Here is a 19,103-nt window from a genome sequence, read left to right as displayed (position 1 = left end):
AATGTGCCTACATTCACCCATTCACACACCGAAGGCAGCCAGCTGCCACGCAGGGTGCTGGCACAGCCATCGGGAGCAATTTGGGGTTCAGTGTCTTGCCCAAGGACACTTCGACGTGCGGACTGGAGGAGCCGGGGAACGAACCACCAACCTTCTAATTAGTGGACAACCCACTCTACCTCCTGAGCCACAGCTGCCACTAGTAGCCAATAGTAGTAGTAGTAGTAGCAGCAGCAGCAGTAGTAGTAGTGGTGGTTGGCTGTTATAGCGCCACCATCTGGTAGATTGGTGTAATTTTTTCCTCTGAGTAGTGGGTGATGTCTTGAAACTTGAAGTTGGATAGAAAGCAGTTTTTGTGTACAATATCCCTTTAAGTATCTGGACAGAAAGTGGTATTTGGGTAGAACATACTGTCAATACGACAAGTACTTCTCTGGCTCTGCAGATACATATAATATGGTCTACAAAGTTAAATACAACAGTCTGGATAGCTCACTTGGTAAAGCACATGACTTATGCTAACTAAAGACCATTGCCGCTCAAAGTTCAAACCCCATGTGGGATGAAAAACTTTCAACTTCAGACAGTTAAGTCAGTGACATTAATTAAAACCCCACATGCTGCCTCCTTATTTTGCGGTGTTTCATGAACTTTTTCAATATCTTGGAAATGTTAGCTGGAGACTGCGTGGCTGTGTTCAAGAACGTGTTTTGCAACAGGAGAGGTTAGTTCTTGTCTCATGATGGAGCTTTTGTGTTCTGAAATCAGAATTTTCAGTTGTCATTGTGTCTTTCCCACACACACATCAAACCATAGGGCGTAGTGGCGTCCACTACAGAAGGTTGATGGGGTTTATCCCTGAAATTGCTTTTGGTGACTATAGCCAGCACCCTGCATGGCAGCTTGTCATGCAGTCCATTTACCATTAAGGACATTTTTGTATTACACACATAATGCACCACTTTACATTAAAAGTATGCCCTGAATGGAGGTGTTTGAACTAATTGGTGTGGGTTGTGCTGTTACAATGAGCACATGAGTGACAAGGATAATTCAGATTGAATTCTCTTTTTGGACCTTTCACATGTGAAGACACAATAATGTATTGGAATGTTTTTCCTCTCTCATCTGAAAGAAGGCTCCCAGCAAACACAATTACATCATGATGATGTTCTGATATCATCTTTCAGTGACGTCCAGGACTAGGCCAAATCACAGCCGATTTGAGGATCATTTAGACATCTACACAGGAATGTCAAGATGACGTCGAAATATGACATTACCATGAATAGGCATATTCAGTTATTCTGCTATGTACACAGTGTGTATTCAGCAGCGTTATACATAATTATATCCAGATTAACCTTTATTCTACATTTTCAAAAAATAAAACAGTTACCTGGCCGTGGTTTGAACCCAGGACCTCCAGCTTTGGGGTCTGCTACTTTACCCCTACACCATCCTTCCACAGCAATGACGAGGCACGGATGTAACCTTATTATGGCATAAACTTGTTTTTATTCAAACGTGGGTGTCAAGTCTTTGTGGATCGGGCATTACTGTGTGACATCTAAACCAACTGTGTATTATGTTACAGCAGATGCAGAACCCCAAAACACATTAACCCCACCCAAAATGCTACATTCCAACTTCCAGTAGTAGTAGTAGTAGTAGTAGTAGTAGTAATAGTAGCAGAAGTAGTAATAGTAGTAGTAGTAGTGTTGGTAGTAGTGGGAGTGGTAGCAGTAGTAGCAGCAGTAGTTGTAATTGACCGGTTAATGAGTTGTGGGCAATTTAGTGTTGGCGTGTGTTTCATTAAAAGTTTCGAGATTTAGCATTTCAAAACGGTTTCACGTATCCAAAATCCTTTACTAACCTTAGGTCGGGGTAGTCCATAGATGGCCCAGAAAAAGTTTTGTGTGATTTGGCCAAACGGTCTAGGAGGAGCTCGCAAAAGTAGGTTTTTGATCAAATTCAAAATGGCGGAAAATCTACCACGCAGAAATGGGCGTGGCCTAGTGGGTTAGATACATGATGCTCCAGGGAAACCAGTAGATGTGGAATTTTGATTCTACAGCTCGCAGTTCAGAAGTTATGGACCGACAAACGTGAAATTGGCTGTTATAGCGCCACCATCTGGTGGATTGATGTAATTTTTTTACTCTGAGTAGTGGGTGATGTCGTGAACCTGTGTGGAAAGTTTGGGTGATGGGGGGTGTATGGTTTCTGAGATCCACACACTTTTAGGGCAGGAAAAGAACAAAAGTAAATACACAAAAGTTTAAACATTTATCATTTCAAGACGGTTTCACGTATCCAAAATCCTTTAATAACTTTGAGTCAGGTAAGTCCAGAGATGCCACAGAAAAAGTTTAGGCTCATTCAGGCAAATGGCCTGGGAGGAGATAGCAAAAGTAGGTTTTTGATAAAATTCAAAATGGCGGAAAATCTAGGCACACGCAAATGGGCGTGGCCTATATGGATAGATGCGTATTGATCCAGGGAATACAGCCGAAGTGGAATTTTGATTCTACGCCTCACGGTTCAGAAGATATGGACCATAACGCGAAATGGTCTGTTATAGCGCCACCATCTGGCCGATATGGGTAATTTTTTGTTTCTGAGTAGTGAGGCACATTTACAATCTATGTGCCCAGTCTGGCTATGCTGAGCCTTACAGTTTCTGCTGTACATACAGTTTTACCGGAGAAGAAGAAAAAAAAAATAATAATAATCGGAACAGATACAATAGGGATCCACGCACTTCGTGCTTGGACCCCTAAAAACATGAGATTGGAGATAAGGCTTATCTTGAAATAGAATGAGTTACACCGTCACTTAGATTTACTTTGAACTAAAAGGTTTCTCAGCAGTATAAATTCTCATTATGCATCTTCAGTTTTTCTTCAAACTCAAACAACAAGACTTTTCTTAGTCTATTTTTTATGCATCTTCAGTTTTTCCTGTCAAGTAAACAGTTTTGCCAGAAACTCAATTGAATGGTTTCTCTCCTGTATAACTTCTCATGTGTCTCTTCAGAGACTTGTTCAACTGAACTACTTTCCACACATTGAACTTCAACAAACAAAGACGTTTCTTTGTCTACTTTTGGAAAAAAAAAAAAAAAAAAAAAAAAAAATTCCACGATATGAGATTTCATCTCAACGATACATATCGTGACGTTTTACTATCGGGAAATTTCGTGGGACGATATATTGTGACACCCCTATTAATCACACATAAATGTGTTACATACAAGGGGGTAGCTCTGTCAAAATTGAAGCCAATGTGGAAGTGCACTTAAACCTGCATTCTTTCGAATGGCCTGCAGGGGGGACCCATTGGTCCGTGGACTTGACGCCTCACATATGGCATTTTGGCCATTGCCATCTTGGATCTTGACACAAGTCCATGGGTTTCCCACAGAGCGCGGCCTGCTATTGGTCCGTGATCGCCGAGCTGTGAGATCAGTGGACAATGGACCTGTCAATTAACATAGACTGAAACTAGCGAGTGAAACCATAAACACATTAGAAAGGTGCTTACTGAGGCCATACTTGAGGCTTCAAAACAGAAGTCCAGAAACCAATGGGTCGCCCCCTGCAGGCAAAGAGGACACTTCAGCATTGGCTTCACTTTTGACAAACAGAGCTACCCCCTTGTATGTAACACATTTATGTGTGATGAAAAAAAAAACTCTCGTAATGGACAAGCCCGTCTTTTATTGTCACACGAACACCACAATACATGCATGCGGCCACAACACACTCATGCTGACGGTGGCCGGTGAAAAGTGTCCTCTGCATTTAACCCATCCAGGCATGTCCTTTCCTCCGGGGGGCAGGCCAGGAGCAGTGGTCGCTTTCTCGTACAGCGCCCGGGGACCAACTTCGGATGTTGTCGTCACTGGTCGGATGACGATGACGATCTGATCTTCTGCATGTTTTTAGTGGGGGGATATATACGGAGGAACCCCCTGGGGGAGCACGGGGAGAACATGCAAACTCCACACAGAGAGAAAGGCCCTTACGACGAGATACCCCACCTGGGCAGTAGGCACTGAAGATATGGGGGGGGAACACAACCACAGCGCCCACAGTGTCCCAGGCGAGAATCGAACTCAGGACCTTCTGACTGTGAGGCGACACCGCTACCGTCTGCGCCACCGTACCCCCGTGGTGAATGGTTTACACTTTAGATTAGGGGATGCAGAAAGCCTTGTAAATTAATTGTAAATTATTTACACATCATTTACAACAGGTGAGGAACACTTCATTTACTAAAAGTTTATAGATGACTTACAACACATGTGTATTATGTTAACATAAGATTTATAAATCATGTACAAATCTATATTCATGTTTTGTAAATGGTTAGTTCATCATTAACTAAAGGCTTATAAATGACTTACGACTGAACGTTATTATAAAGTGTTACCAAATATTTCTCGCGCAACTAGGTTGTATGCAACTGAGTTTCATCAGATTTGCAGTGTATGCATCTCCCCCTGCAGTGTGTATCACCCCTCACAATGGGGGTGAGTTAACCCTAACCACTAGTGATGCGTGGGCTACCCAAAACCCACCGGGTCCCGCGGTCTGGTTTGGCAAATTAGGAAAATACCGCGGGTGCGGGCGGGGCAGGCTTAGAATGTGACAGACTAACCCTTTATTAAAGATGTGAACTCTCTCTCTCTCTCACACACACACACACACACACACACACACACACACACACACACACAGATGCACACGTACACATAGAGGCCATTTACACCTGGTGTTAACATGCGTTTTCTGCCATCAGATTGCAATCAGATTGTACTTGACGACATTAACCTGATTCCATTTACACCCGGCGTTAACATGTATTTTCTGCAATATGATTGCAATCTGATGGCAGAAATGGGTGTCCTCTCAATCTACATAAAGTTGCTGTATCCAGATTTAGAAGGACACATTGCATTGACACTTGTGTTCAATGTGTACACAATGCATCCCTGTCTCCCTGACCACCTCTGGAGGTGGTTTGGCCGATCAGATTGCAATCCTTCTTCAATGCGTTTTGGGGGTGTTTACACCTGTACTTTCAAGTGATAAAACACAATCTGATTGCAATCTGATGGCAGAAAATGCATGTTAACACCAGGTGTAAATGGCTTCACAGTCAGACAGACAAGGGCTGCGTTTCCCAAAAGCTTCTTAGCGCTAAGAAGCTTCTTACGGGAGCCTTAAGGGTCAAAGAAGCTCCCGATTGCTTCTTAGCCTAAGTTGATCTTTCGTTAAGAAGGCATGCGTTTCCCAAAAGCTTCTTAAGAAGCTAAGAAGCTTCTTTGACCCTTCTTAAGGCTCCCGTAAGAAGCCAACGAAGCCAACGCGTTTCCCGGTTGCATCTTTCGTTAAGGAGGTTTCGTAAGAAGGGTCTGGAGCATTCTTAACACCTTCTTAACGACGAAACACTCGCAGATTCAGCCGTGTCAGGCAAAAGGACATAATAATATAGTCCACTGTTGTGTTTTTCCCTTTTTCCTTTCTTTCATGCACCTTTTAGTGTTTAAAATTGGGGAACACTTGAAAATCTCTCCTCTATGTAATATGGTTACTTGTGTTTTAAATGTTTTACCGTAGGCTATATTCCTCTACTCAGAATGGATTCCTTTTATAATATCAAAAATTGAAGAAAGGAGCTGTTAGGAATTTAAATGACAAAATTTAATTGGAAGTCATTGTACCTGTGTACTACAAAGAGTTTAACAAACAGAGGACATCTTCATGAAGGTGATACGGGCAAGATCAGTACCGCAAACGCGTTTCAACCGTTACCCAACGGTTGAAACGCATTGCGGTATTGATGTTAAGGGGGTACGGTGGTGCAGTGGTAAGCGCTGTCGCCTCACAGCTCGAAGGTCCTGGGTTCGATTCCCACCTGGGACGCTCTGAACGCTGAAGGAATGCGTGCCCGTCCGCATGTCCTCGAGTGCCCACCGCCCGGGTGGGGTTGTCAAAAGGGCCTTTCTGTGTGGAGTTTGCATGTTCTCCCTGTGCCTCCCGGGGGTTTCCTTCATATAGGAACCCCCTTCACAAAAACATGCAATATCATGGTTGCTAATGTGGTTCCTCCTCTGGTCGTTAAGGGCACCTGTTCAGAGGGAGGGGAACTGGTTGGAATAGCGTGAACCTCCCACGTGCTATGTCCTACCGGTGAAGCCTCCTCTGTCAGGTGAAAAGAAGCGGCTGGCTAACTGCCCATGTCTCGGAGGAAGCATGGAGCCAGTTTCGGCTCTCCCCAGATCGGCAGAGGGTGGAGTAGCAACCAGGATAAATAAATTGGATTAGCACTAATGGGGGATAAAAATGGGATAAAAAATCGGGGGGGGCGGGGGGAAATCATGTGATCATTTTCTGAAATATACACTTTCTGCTCAACCTAGTTAGTCATACCCACTTAGTCAACAGCTAGCAGCATGGCCAACACACATTTTTTGCTGAGAAGAAAATCCTAGTTGAAGCAGGTCTGAGGGTCCTTTCATAGAAAATGTTTTCCTAGAGACATGTTTTCCTGCAAAGTCACATCTTTCTGCTGTGATTGTTGCTACATTCCATTTAAACTTGGAGCTTTGGGATTTCACGGTTGAGTGACATCACCCCCAGGTTTGAGTGACATCACCCCTGAGTTGTCGGCGTTCCTTTTAAACAATCTGGAATCCAGCCAAGGTTTGCTCTAGCCAGGCTAGCCATTGTTTGCAATAACAGTCGATAACAACACATTTCAGGGTGTTTTGCACATACAAACACTGTACTGTAGCAACAGAAAGTGCTAATCAACAGTATTTACTAGAGATGCACCGATTGATCGTCACGTGACCGGAAATGGCCGATTTTCAGCTGATCGGCCTCAAGCGGTGACCTGCGCCGGTCAGTCTGCATATCCGATTCTGTGTGCCTGTCGGCTCCCCCCTTTTTTCAAGTGAGGGGCACGCACCCCAAAGCAGCAAGACAGATGGGCTGCAGCCAAAAGAAAGCAGCCAGCCCACCACACACACGCAGCATGTCCTCCTCAGTTTGGGAATTTTTCACCATCAGTGAAGAAGACACAAAGCTCGCAGTTTGTCACACAAACAAGTCGAAAATAAGCCGCGGAGGAACAACTGTCCCGCTCGGCTGGAGTCCAGTCTGAGCAGCTCACTCACCTCCCTCTCCCTCTCCGCTCCCTCTGCAGCATCCGGCCACAGCACACCACAGCCGGCTTGGTGAGGTGAATGTGAGCATTGATGGAGCCCTGTGTCGGCTGCCACTGTCCAGTAGCCTATGATAACCATTCTCCGACCTGCCGACCTGCTGCCAACTGCCTTCTCCAGTCCACATCACTGCTGCTGCCTGTCAGTATTTGTTTCGTATTGTGAATAGAATGACGAACATAATAATAAAACGCATTGGACTAATCAGTGTGCAAGGTTTTCTGTGAGTGACGATTTTCTTTTTCCGGATGGCGGATTAAAAAAACGCATACGAAATTTCGGACTGTGTGTAAACTCTGATATTCAGACTGAATCTTCAACTCATAAACTAATTTCCTCTTCTAGTCAAGAACAGCCAAATCCACAATGATGGTGTGGGCGTGGCTTCGAAGGTCTGGAGCCAGGCTATAAACTCCTTGTCCATGGATGGATCACATTTTGATGTTCGGTTGCACCTGTTTTCTTTTGGAAAAGTAAATACATGATAGCTGTGGGATATACTGGATTTTTTTTTTTTATTCATTGTATTTGCACACAAAAAGAAAAGCTCTGTCCAGTAACCTGGACGATGTGACATCACGTCACGTCGCAAGATGGCGGCGCCCTGCGGAGTGTAGCTACACCAGCAGCAATAAAACTAGTTGGAAACAAACTGACCTAAACAAGACTTACAGTGCTGAAAGGGAAAGTTGGAGGAAATTGCACAGAAAAAAAAAACCCACTTGAGGAAGAGTTGGATGGGATCCGTAAATTGATGTCAAATGAGCTGAGCACAGTGGCTAAACAACAAGCTACGCTACTTGCTCCAGTGGATTAAATAAAACAACTTAAGAACCTCGTCAAGGAAAAAGACAAGGTAATCGATGGTCTTGAGCGAAGAATCGAGGACTTTGAACAGTACTTGAGAATTGAGGATGTGATTATAAGTAGACTGGAGACCAGACACCGGTCTTATGCCAGGGCTGCAACCAGAGGCAAAGACGGAGCGGATGCCCTTGCCATGCCATGGAGGAAGTGAGCAGGTGATGTGGCCTGGGCAGGGGAGAACAGGCACAACAGGTGTAGAGGGTGTCCAGGAGGCTGGGCCGAAGGGTGGAGCAACCCTGGACGATGGCCCGGACACCAACGACACAGGCCGCGGAACCTTTCAGGAGACTGGGCCTGACAGTGGTGATGAAGACTGTGATGGTGGCTGGGCCGTGCAGAAGACTAAGGATGGGCAAAAACAAAAGGGGTCAGAGGTCACAGACCTAAAAGAGGCCTCAATTGTCATGCCTGGCCTAATGTCAAATTCAAAGCAACGAAAGTTATACACTAAATTACATAACATCCAGTGTGACAGTCAGGCAGACAGTCAGTGGCAGACAGACATCAGTCAGTGAGGTAGACAGGCGAAACACACAGTCAGTCAGAGAGACGCTGACTGACAGTCAGGTAGACAGGCAGACAGTGAGACAGACAGACAGACAGACAGTCGGGTAGACAGACAGTCAGGTAGACAGTGAGACAGACAGTCATGCAGACAGAGTCAGAAAGTCACTGACTGAGGTAGGCTACTGACTGTCTGTCTCACTGTCTGTCTATCTGCTGACTGACAGACAGCTAGACAGACAAAGAGACATGCAGACGGTCAGACAGACAAGCTAGCTAGTCGCTACGTTATACTGTACAACACCACAACATGAGCGGCAGGTTTGCCTCAAATATAACAGCTGAAAGCTAACGTTAGCTTGCAAGCTAACGTTAATGTACCGTTACATAAACATCTGTTTTAGCTGATATAAGTTTGAAAGCATGGCCACATGGAGAGGACAACATAAAAACGACAAACAACAATTCTTATCATTTGCATGAGGTAGGATCATCTCACTCAGACACATCTCAAAATAAAAGTGTTCCAGGTTTATTTATTCATTTAAAAAGGATGCGTGTGGCACCAGCTAATCTTCCTGGGGTCCAAATACAAACAACATAAAAAATAACGAAATAACGTTACTAACCAGAAAGCTGCAGAGCGGCACTGATCTCGGAGTATGTTTGTCCACTGTCAAACAGTTTGTGGATCAAGTTATGATAAGGTTCAAGTGCGGCCATAACTGCAATAAGTTGTCAAAACGTAAGAAGCAAACTTCAGACCATACAACTCCTCTCTTCCTGTTTTCTGAGACTGAAACTTCTGCGGAAATGTCGCGCATGCGCCTCCTCCTCTCCTCGTTTTCCCAGCATTCACAGGGGTTTCCAAAAATATCCAAATATCACAGAAACAAAACAACAAAGCAAATAAAACTTGATTTTCCCCTTTTCCCGTTTAGTTTTAAAACAGAAAAAGAAAAAAACGAAACCGTTATTTGGTTTTTACGATTTGGTTTTGAAACGGAGAAACGAAGGAACACAACATACATGGATTCTTCACATACGTCAATCAAATAAGTCCTCTTTCAAATTCCATTTAAGAATGCATTAAACAGATTATCAATAGTCCAGTTGTTCATGTGCAATTCCATGTCTTCCTTGTACTCAGAAATGTATGTACATAGTGTAACAATGTAAGTAACATAACTCAAAATGCAAATGTGTTATATTACACATACATGATGTTTATGTATCTGATGAATAACATGTAAACGTCAAACAAATGTGATGTTGTATATATGTATATAAGGCTTGTATTGTATTGCATTGTAGTATTGTATTTGGACCCCAGGAAGATTAGCTGGTGCCACACGCATCCTTTTTAAATAAATAAATAAACCTGAAACACTTTTATTTTGAGATGTGTCTGAGTGAGATGATCCTACCTCATGCAAATGATAATAATTGTTACGTAAATCTTAATTTTCTAATAAACCAAAGTTAAAAAAATGTTTGGGTAAGCTGTCAATTATTGTTCTTAGAAAGAAAATGAATCGGAATCGGCCAAAATCGGTATTATCAAGTCAGACTATTCAAAAATCGGAAATCGGAACTGGCCAAGAAAATCACAATCGGTGCATCCCTACTACGATTGTAACTACTGTTGAAGCACGGAGCAGCCATCTTGGATTTTTGAGGTTGGGGCTGATGAGCCTCCCCCGAGTTTGGCAGAGAAAATCCGAGGACAGGTGACGTGACAGAGGGAGTTCATGACCTTTGAATGGTGAAATCCCCTGCTCTCAGGTTAAATGGAATGCAGCATACGCATGGCAAAAACTAACCCCCTCCCTTTGCCTTATCCTTTCCTCCACAGGCTAAAGGATTAAAGATTTGCTGTGGAGGAACACCACCTTTCTTTGAGGTGTACATTAACAATGCAGACACTAACTTCAAGCTCATACTAACAAGTCAGCACGGTGACATTGTATGGGATGCTGATATTCGAGAAGGTCAGACAAAAAAATACAATACTTTTTCTACATACATGATCTGAGCATTATTTAGTAAACAAGCATTAGATGGCTCGTGTGGGGGTCAGCTCAATGTTCCAAGGGCTCGTTGTTCCCAGGGCTCGATGTTCCCAGGCATGGGTGGATTTTGCGTGCTTGGTGGGGAGGGAGGGGGGGTTAGGGCAGGGGTAAAATAATGCTCACAATAGAGTGATGACATACATGTTGATGACGTGATGATGATGATGATGTCATCATCATGTTGTAAATGTCTTTGTTTATCTTGTGTTTTACGTATCCACTGCAGTAGATGATGGGAGTGGAACTCTGTACAAGCCCTTTGGGCTTCGTTCCCTCCTTGCACTGTTTTTCTTTTTAATTTGTGCTAAATAAATCAAATCAAAAAATCAAATCATGACATGATGATGATGTTGATGTTGCATTTAAGCGAAAACCCCATTCAAAAACCCCATTCTAAAACCCTGAAGATCGACCATGCTACTTCTGGACTCATTGCTGCGGTGCTCTATTTTAAATCTGCATGTGATGAACTATAACCTTTTTTCTCACTCGTAATATTTTCCTCTCTTTACTAAAGTTGTTTTCTCCTGTGTTTGTAAAGTGTCTTTGAGCACAGCCAAAAGTATGAAAGACCAGCGTCAAGGCCCTGTCAAAGGCCCCCCCTGTCACAGCTTTAGCAATAAGATGCCCGTGATGCTTGTCAAAGTCGATATAAATCTTATGATCATATTCAGCCAAGACAGTGACTTAACAAATTTACCACGAGAGGAAGGCGGTTGTGGGCACATTTACCACTGGTACAGGGTTGTGGCACGAGGCGAAGCCGAGTGCTATAAAAAATACACAATTGTAACATCCAATTCATTTATTTACAATCATTACTGGTTTCAGAATACAATACATTTATCCTTCCGCCACAGAATATAGTTCCATACACAAGATCAATGATTGCACTAAACATTTAGTTGCCTTTGAGCCAAAAAACAACTAACCTATTCCTTAACGGGATTCACAGTTATTGATACATTGCCTGTAAAAGTACAGTTATTTAAACAGTTATCTAAAGCAGCCCGTTTTGGTGGTGGTGTGTTGATATCTGGTGACGGCAGAGGGCGTTTGTTTGTTTGACAGTCCCAGGTTCGGGGTCCGGGCGCTAGTCCGACCTCCCGCTAGTCCGACCTGCCGCTAGTCCGAACTCGTGACAACTCAAGCTCAGCCAGTTCTCTCTCCCCAATTTCACCATGTCATTCTTTGTTCACTTCACCTTCATCTTCATCTAACCACTGCTCAAAACTCAATCCACCCAGTAAATCAAACGTTACTACGAAATCGGACATTTCCTTGTTACAGATCGGCCATTTCCTTGTTAGAGATTTGCAGACTGACAGGCTAACAGTGGGCGGAGTCAGCACAGGGAGCGGAGTCAGCATCAGGGAGCGGAGTGATACTGCGGTTAGAGCCGAACTGTAGGTTGTTGGCCTATTTACCACTGTTGCTAGCCAATCAGAATCCAGTATTCACTCATGCTGTTGTAGAAATGGAGATTTACAATGGTGAGCATATTATATATTATATATATATATATTAGAGATGCGCGGATGAGCTTTTATGCCATCCTAATCCGCGTGTATGCATGAACCGTCCGCCCACCATAAATCCGCGCAAATTATTTCATACTATTTAAATATCCGCGCCCGCCATGCACCCGACGCTATAAACGCTATAAAAGGAGCAAACTTACGGTTTCTGCTGCCGTTGGTGCGATCACTGCAGTCCAAGACTCCAAATAAACTTCCATGCTGTATTATGGCCAGTCCACCACTTGCCCTCATGTAGTTTACTCGGCTAATGCTATAGCTTTAAGTTTAGTTTACTGGATTGGCTCATTGTATGGGAAAATACAAACGCGTCTTCTCTTCAAACACATCTTCAGCGGAGAATCCTTTTTGAGGGTGACATCATTGACCATATATGGACGAAAAGTGGAACCTACCGACCTAGCACATGGCTATTGTTTGGTTTACGGCCGTGGGTCCTTTGAGGGATCTAAAATAGGCAACTAAGAATATATATATATATAATATATATATACATATATATTCTTAGTCGCCTATATATATTATATATATATATATATATATATATATATACGTACATACGTACGTACATACGTATATATATATATTAGGACTGTCAAACGATTTTTTTTGAGGGCTTAATCGCGATTCATCTTAGTTAATCGCGATTAATCGCATCTTTGTATCGCATGTTTAAAATGCCATTATTTTGCATTTCAAAGCATTTTTAATTTGATATTAATAATTCTTACCAGTGTGTCGTGATTGGGAATCAAATGAATGCAAATACATGTACTTTGTGATCTTGAATTTTAGATTTATTTTCAATTCAAAAGAGAGCCCCAGGAACGAGTCCGGAAAACATTGATGCTAACATTTCCGGGTTCTTCACTGTTTTCGCCTATGGGATTTTTGGCGCGATGCTTCTAATAAGGTCTCTGGCCAATGCAAGCTTAATCAAACGGGAACCATTGTTCAGTAGGATAATCTTCACACATGAGGACCACTTTTATGAGTTTTTAAGCTTTTACGTGCCATTAAAAGGGCGGCTAGCCAGCCCGGGGTAATCAGCGCACACATCAACAACACTCCAGGTTGAGTGGTGACGTCAGGGGCGGACTGGGATCATTAGATACCAAGCAGGCCAGGCCGATACGGGCGCCGGCGAAAAATTTGGGCCGTTTGAAGCCCAATTTGGAACGTTTGAAGCCCAATTTGGGCCGTTTGAAGCCCAATTTGGAACGTTTGAAACCCAATTTGGGCCGTTTGAAGCCAGATTTGGGCCGTTTGAAGCCCAATTTGGGCCGTTTGAAGCCAGATTTGGGCCGTTTGAAGCCCAATTTGGGCCGTTTGAAGCCCAATTTGGGCCGAGTCCAATTTTACAATGAGATGCACCCACTTTAACCCTGAATAAAGTAATAAAACCACTAGTAAACCAGTAGGCGGCGCCTGGCCTGCTGTTCAGTGAGTGGCCTGACTGCGGGCACCAATTTTTTTTTTTTTTTTTTTTTTTTTTTTTTGCAGGCCAGGCCAGGCCAGGCCACCGGGCATTTGCCCGACGTGCCTGATTATGCAGTCCGCGCCTGGGTGACGTGATGGGGAAGCCTATGCGACACTTTGTGTAGTTCTGGATTAGCTTAGCACAAGCTTTTTACTTCTAACGCTTCAAAACTCATGAAAGTGGTCCTCATGTGTGAAGATTATCCCGCTGAACACTGCTTCGCGTTTGATTAAGCTTGCGTTGACCAGAGACCTTATTTGAAGCATCGTGTCAAAAACGCATTCAAAAATCCCATAGGCAGAAATAGTGAAGAACCAGGAAGTCTGGGAATTCCGCGTTCCGACTACAAAAATACGTCATCCCTGGGGCTCTCTGTTGAAGTGCAATGTAGACAGGAGGTAACTGTCCACAAAATATATATTGAACAGAAAATAAATGCACAATTGTAAACAGTGCAGTACACGCTCCAGAACCGATACTTCCGGTGGCGGCGCTGTAGAGCAGTCAAAACCCAAAATGACACAGCCGAAGAAGGCTGTGACTGAGCTAAACACTTTGGCACTTGTGAATAATTGCTCGGTATTACAGTTTTATTGTGATTGATAATGTGAATATCGCGTGAAGCCATTGGAGCCGACCTCCCAGTGGCTAGAGGAGCCGCACATCCGAGACTCTGAAGGAAGAATGAGTGATGAGTCTTGCGTTGAGGCTACGGCGACGCTAGCTGCTCCGGTATGCTTAGCTTTTAAGTGATATCTCAAACTCGATGTACTTCTGTGATATTTTAATTCCGTTTTACACAATGTGCAAACTACTGTTGATTTATCCGCTGTGCCATTTGGGAGCTTTTTTTTAAGTAAAACGAGCCATTTAGAAGCATGTTGCTCTTTCTTTTCCATGCCTGCCTGCAACAGCAGCAGACAGGAAACCACTGCAACCGGCTTGACTACAAATACGGGTGCGTCGAAGGGACAAAATAGCGGCATGCGATTAGCGCGATTAAAAAAAATAACGCATTATGGTCGGAACTTAATCGCATCGCGATTAACGCGTTAACGCTGACAGCCCTAATATATATATATATTACCACTGCATATAGTAGAATAAAATAGAATGCATATGAAAATGCATGTGAAAAATGAAAAGCATATAAGAGGAGACACTGGTATTGAACCCTGGGAACATTGAACCCTGGGAACATCGAGCCCTGGGAACATTGATACGCTCCCCTTGTGTGCTGTGAATACTCAAAAACATACCACATATAAAAGCAATAATTCAGCTAAATATCAGTAAGCATTTTATTCTTCATCTTATTCCAGGTGACTACAACAATGGTCAGCAACAAGGTGAGAAAAGACACTGAATATGAGTATTTAGGAGAGTTAAATTGCATGTTGAAACTTATATCTAACATCAAGGCACAACTTTTTCATCAGGGCCATGGTGTTCACCCAACACGTTCTCACTCCGAGCACGTAGCATATTGACGCTTTGTCCCGTCCCTTGATTCCCCCCGTCACTTGTTACTAACATGGTACCCTTGAGCGACCCATGAAACAACTTGGGCTTTCCGACTAAACTCAATGCAAACCCATGGAAGTCATCTTTGACGCTTATGGCAACTGCTCCCCCATTAGCCTAACTGCTCCCCCATTAGCCTAACTGCTCCCCCATTAGGGTGTGGGGGGAGGTTAGGTTTAGGCGTGGGGGGTGGGAGAAGTTAGGTTTAGGGTTAGGGTCTGGGGGAGGTTAGGTTTACGCATGGGGGGTGGGAGAGGTTAGGGTTAGGGTTAGGGTCTGGGGGAGGTTAGGTTTAGGCATGGGGGGTGGGAGAGGTTAGGTTTAGGGTTAGCGTCTGGGAGAGGTTAGCTCCTCCAGACCCTAATGGGGGAGCAGTTGACTAATGGGGGAGCAGTTAAGCTAATGGGGGAGCAGTTGCCATAAGCATCAAAGATGACTTCCATGGGTTTGCATTGAGTTTAGTCGGAAAGCCCAAGTCGTTTCATGTGTCGCTCAAGGGTACCATGTTAACAAGCGACGCACAAGGGACGGGACAAAGCGTCAATATGCTACGCGCTCGGAGTGAGAACGGGTTGGTTCACCCTGTAGTTTAAACATTGTTCACCCTGGGGGGTGGAAATAAAATGTTTGATTCCCCCCGTCTTTTTTGTTTTTGCTCCAAGTAAAATGTTTTATGGTCACTCACGATTCAGTAGGTCACGGGTTACCTTGGTTCCAGCCTTAAAACTCATTATATAAGGATTTTTCAAAAGGTCTATGAATAAAATGAATGGGGAACTCACTTATGGGGCAAGAGATGTCACGTGACTGTTCAGCTCTATAACATTCTAGTCACTATTTTAATGTGGTCCTGTTCAAATTGTTTTAATTTCTCCGTTACAATGTGACTCCTGGTCTTTTTCCAACTTACCTTCCAGGTGCTTCGAGTCTCTCAGCAAATAAGAAGCTGTTCTCAGCTCGAACAGATTTCATCCAGCGGGTGTCTGAACCTGTTCTAAAGACATTGGTGGATGAACTTCTGCAGCAGGGGGTAATAAACCATGAAGAAATGGAGTCGGCGTTGGCCCAAACAAAAGCCAGGGCAGACAAAGCACGAGAAGTGCTCGACATGTGCAAAAAAGGAGAAGCAGCAAGTTTAATTATCATCGAAGTCTTGTGTAAAGTGGATCCTTTCCTTTCCAAAGAGCTGAAGTTAACCTGAAGCAGAAATGAGAACTGTACTGAGGTCGATGATGAAACTTGGTTCAATCAGGAGACTTGATGGATAAACAATGATTTATTACAATGAATGAATGTTACAGAATATTATGATGAGAAAGTTAGTTAGTCTTTGGAGCTTGACACCACTGGGAGATATCGAGATCGAGCTGGATCAGCTCGAGCAGCACGGCCATATATACCCCCCAGTGGAGTCAGGATACTGGTGCTGGTGAACCTCTTGGTGACTGATGGATCAGGGATTTGGCGGAGACGGGGAGGTGGTGGGTGTGTGTCAGCCAGCAGGATGAGAGAGACTGAATGAGACACAGAAAAGCATATTTATGCACACATCAACCATGTGATAGGCTGCCTAAAGGGGAGTGCCACAATGCGATAGGCTAAAAGTGCAGGTGAGCAAAGGTGTATAAGGTGATGTGTTGCTATGCTATTGGTTTATGGGAAAGTAGGAGGCAACCACTGATTATTCAATTATCACCAGGAAGCTGACAGGTTACCAGGTGAGCAAGCAGGAGAAGTGCAGTGACTGTGGAACCGGTGAGGATCAAGATCGTCCTGTCTGAACCTTCGTTTATAAACTCCACTAGCAGAGACAGATATATATCAACACATTTTTAAGTCTTTAACAGAATCTTTGCCTATAAAGCACATGTTGAATCAGTGGAGTTTCACTTGGAAGGTGATTTACTGACCTTTTGATACGAGGTCTGACACTATGGAAACGCTTAACACATATTTTGTTTTATACAGAAAAACCTTATATTTTATATGTACAGAATAACCATATTTTTTTGTTTTATATGTACAGAAGAACTTTATTTTTAAATGTTGTACATGCAGAGGAACCTTATTTTCTACATTTTAGCTGTACAAAAGAAAAAAAATCTTGTTTTATACAGTATGTAAGGAAGCATATTATTTTCTTTTATATGTACAGAAGAACCTTATTTTTTATGTTTTGCATGCAGAAGAACCTTATTTTTTATGTTTTATATTTTCTTGTTTTACATGCAGAGGAACCTTATTTCCTATGTTTAATATGTACAGAAGAAGCATATTTTTGTGTTTTATATGTACAGAAGAACCTTTTTTGTTTTATATGCAGAAGAACCAATTGTTTTTGTTTTATTTGCAAAAGAACCTTACGTTTTATCCTATAATATAATTGCCTAGTTGGAGGGGCGGGTGGGTGTTCGCTGTCTGCCTGTCATCATTCGCGTCATGTTTGTGTCACAAAAGTGACATCGGGCTTGTCGGCCCTGTCGAAGGCCCCGGCCGATCTATCCCACGCCACCCACCCTCCCACACAAACACAGACAGACCTTACACACAAAACACAATACCGGGCCAGATTCCCAGCAAACTAGATTTGAAGGCTGCATCTATCATCTATAGAAGAACATTATTTTTTGTTTTATATGCAGAACCTAATTTTTGTTTTATATGCAGGAGAACAATATTTTTTGTTTTATATGGACAGAAGAACCTTATTTTTTTGTTGACATGCAGACAAACCTTATTTTTACGTTTTATATCTAGAGAATAACCAGATTTTTTATGTTGAAATATGCAGAAGAATGTTCTTTTTTGTTTTATATAAAGACAACTTATTTTTTGTTTTATATGCAGAACATTATTTTGTTTTATAAGAACCTTACTGTTTTATAAGAACCTTACAGTATTTCTTGTTTTATATGCACAATAACCGTATTTTTTGCTTTTTACATGTACAGAAGAACGATATGTTTTACTTTTATATGTATAGAATAACCTTATTTGGCATGTCTCATATGTAGAGAATAACCATACTTGGTTATCTTTTATATGCAGAAGAACCTTGTTTTTTGTTTTATATGTACCGAAGAACCTTATTTTTGTTGTTCTATATGTACAGAATAACCTTATTTTTCAGAATCAGAATCATATCAGAATATGCAGAATAACCTTATTAATTTGTTTTATATGTACAGTAGTTGTGTTTTCAAACACTGAAATAAGATTCAGATTTAAAACTTTAAAAGCTTGAGATGAGAAAGTAATTGATTGAGTTGTGAATAAATCTAGGAAAGTAAACAGAAGTTACTATCCTTCTCAGAAGCCAAACAAAGAGTACCGTCACCTGTGTCCCTCCTCAGCTGGTCAGCAGAGATGGACCAGGGAGAGAGCTCCATTTCTTCCTGGACACTCTGAAGGCGTTTTGGCCGCTGCCATCTTGGTTCTCGAGCAGCTCGTGCGAGACCAGAGGCTCCCACAGAGCCACCTGTTGGTGAGCAGCATGATCTCCGGACAGGCAACCTGTCGATCACACCCAAACCATAGTCTGCTTTATCTTCTATTTTACTCTAAATGGTGATATATATATATATATATTTTTTATATATATAAGAGATAATATGAGATTTATGAGATATATAATTATCTTCTATTTCACTCTAAATGGTGATTATGGCCCCTATCATTGCATCAGCCTATAAACTGCGCTGAGCGCCCAGCGCAGCGCTGATCAGTGGGCATGGACCAGCCCACTCGATATCTTGGTGTTGGCGCTACACGCAGCCTTAAGCATTACAACCATGCCTTTTAAGCGTAAAATTTGGCACTATCTGCTCATTGGGTAAGTGCAGTAAATGAATCACATGCTTCACTTTTCAGCTCCAATTCCA

The 19,103-nt window shown here is 42.8% G+C and overlaps 1 protein-coding gene across 1 annotated transcript in view; it reads left to right on the top strand.

The window, feature by feature from the left end:
• Positions 1-16,423, top strand: part of LOC310788607 (uncharacterized protein) — a gene marked incomplete at both ends in the record, with an annotated part of 145,234 nt that extends 128,811 nt beyond the window's left edge. The window contains 3 exons of the mRNA XM_083650135.1: positions 10,464-10,599; positions 15,021-15,047; positions 16,140-16,423. Of these exons, the coding sequence (XP_083506261.1) occupies positions 10,464-10,599; positions 15,021-15,047; positions 16,140-16,423 (447 nt within the window). The remainder of the gene's footprint in view (positions 1-10,463; positions 10,600-15,020; positions 15,048-16,139) is intronic.
• Between the last annotated feature and the right edge of the window lie 2,680 nt (positions 16,424-19,103).

The sequence above is a fragment of the Poromitra crassiceps genome (assembly GCF_964638095.1).
Source record: "Poromitra crassiceps genome assembly, chromosome: 13".
In the NCBI taxonomy this organism is placed as follows: domain Eukaryota; kingdom Metazoa; phylum Chordata; class Actinopteri; order Beryciformes; family Melamphaidae; genus Poromitra; species Poromitra crassiceps.
The sequence above is the reverse complement of the archived record's forward strand: the minus strand, read 5'-3'. Positions and strand labels throughout refer to the sequence as shown.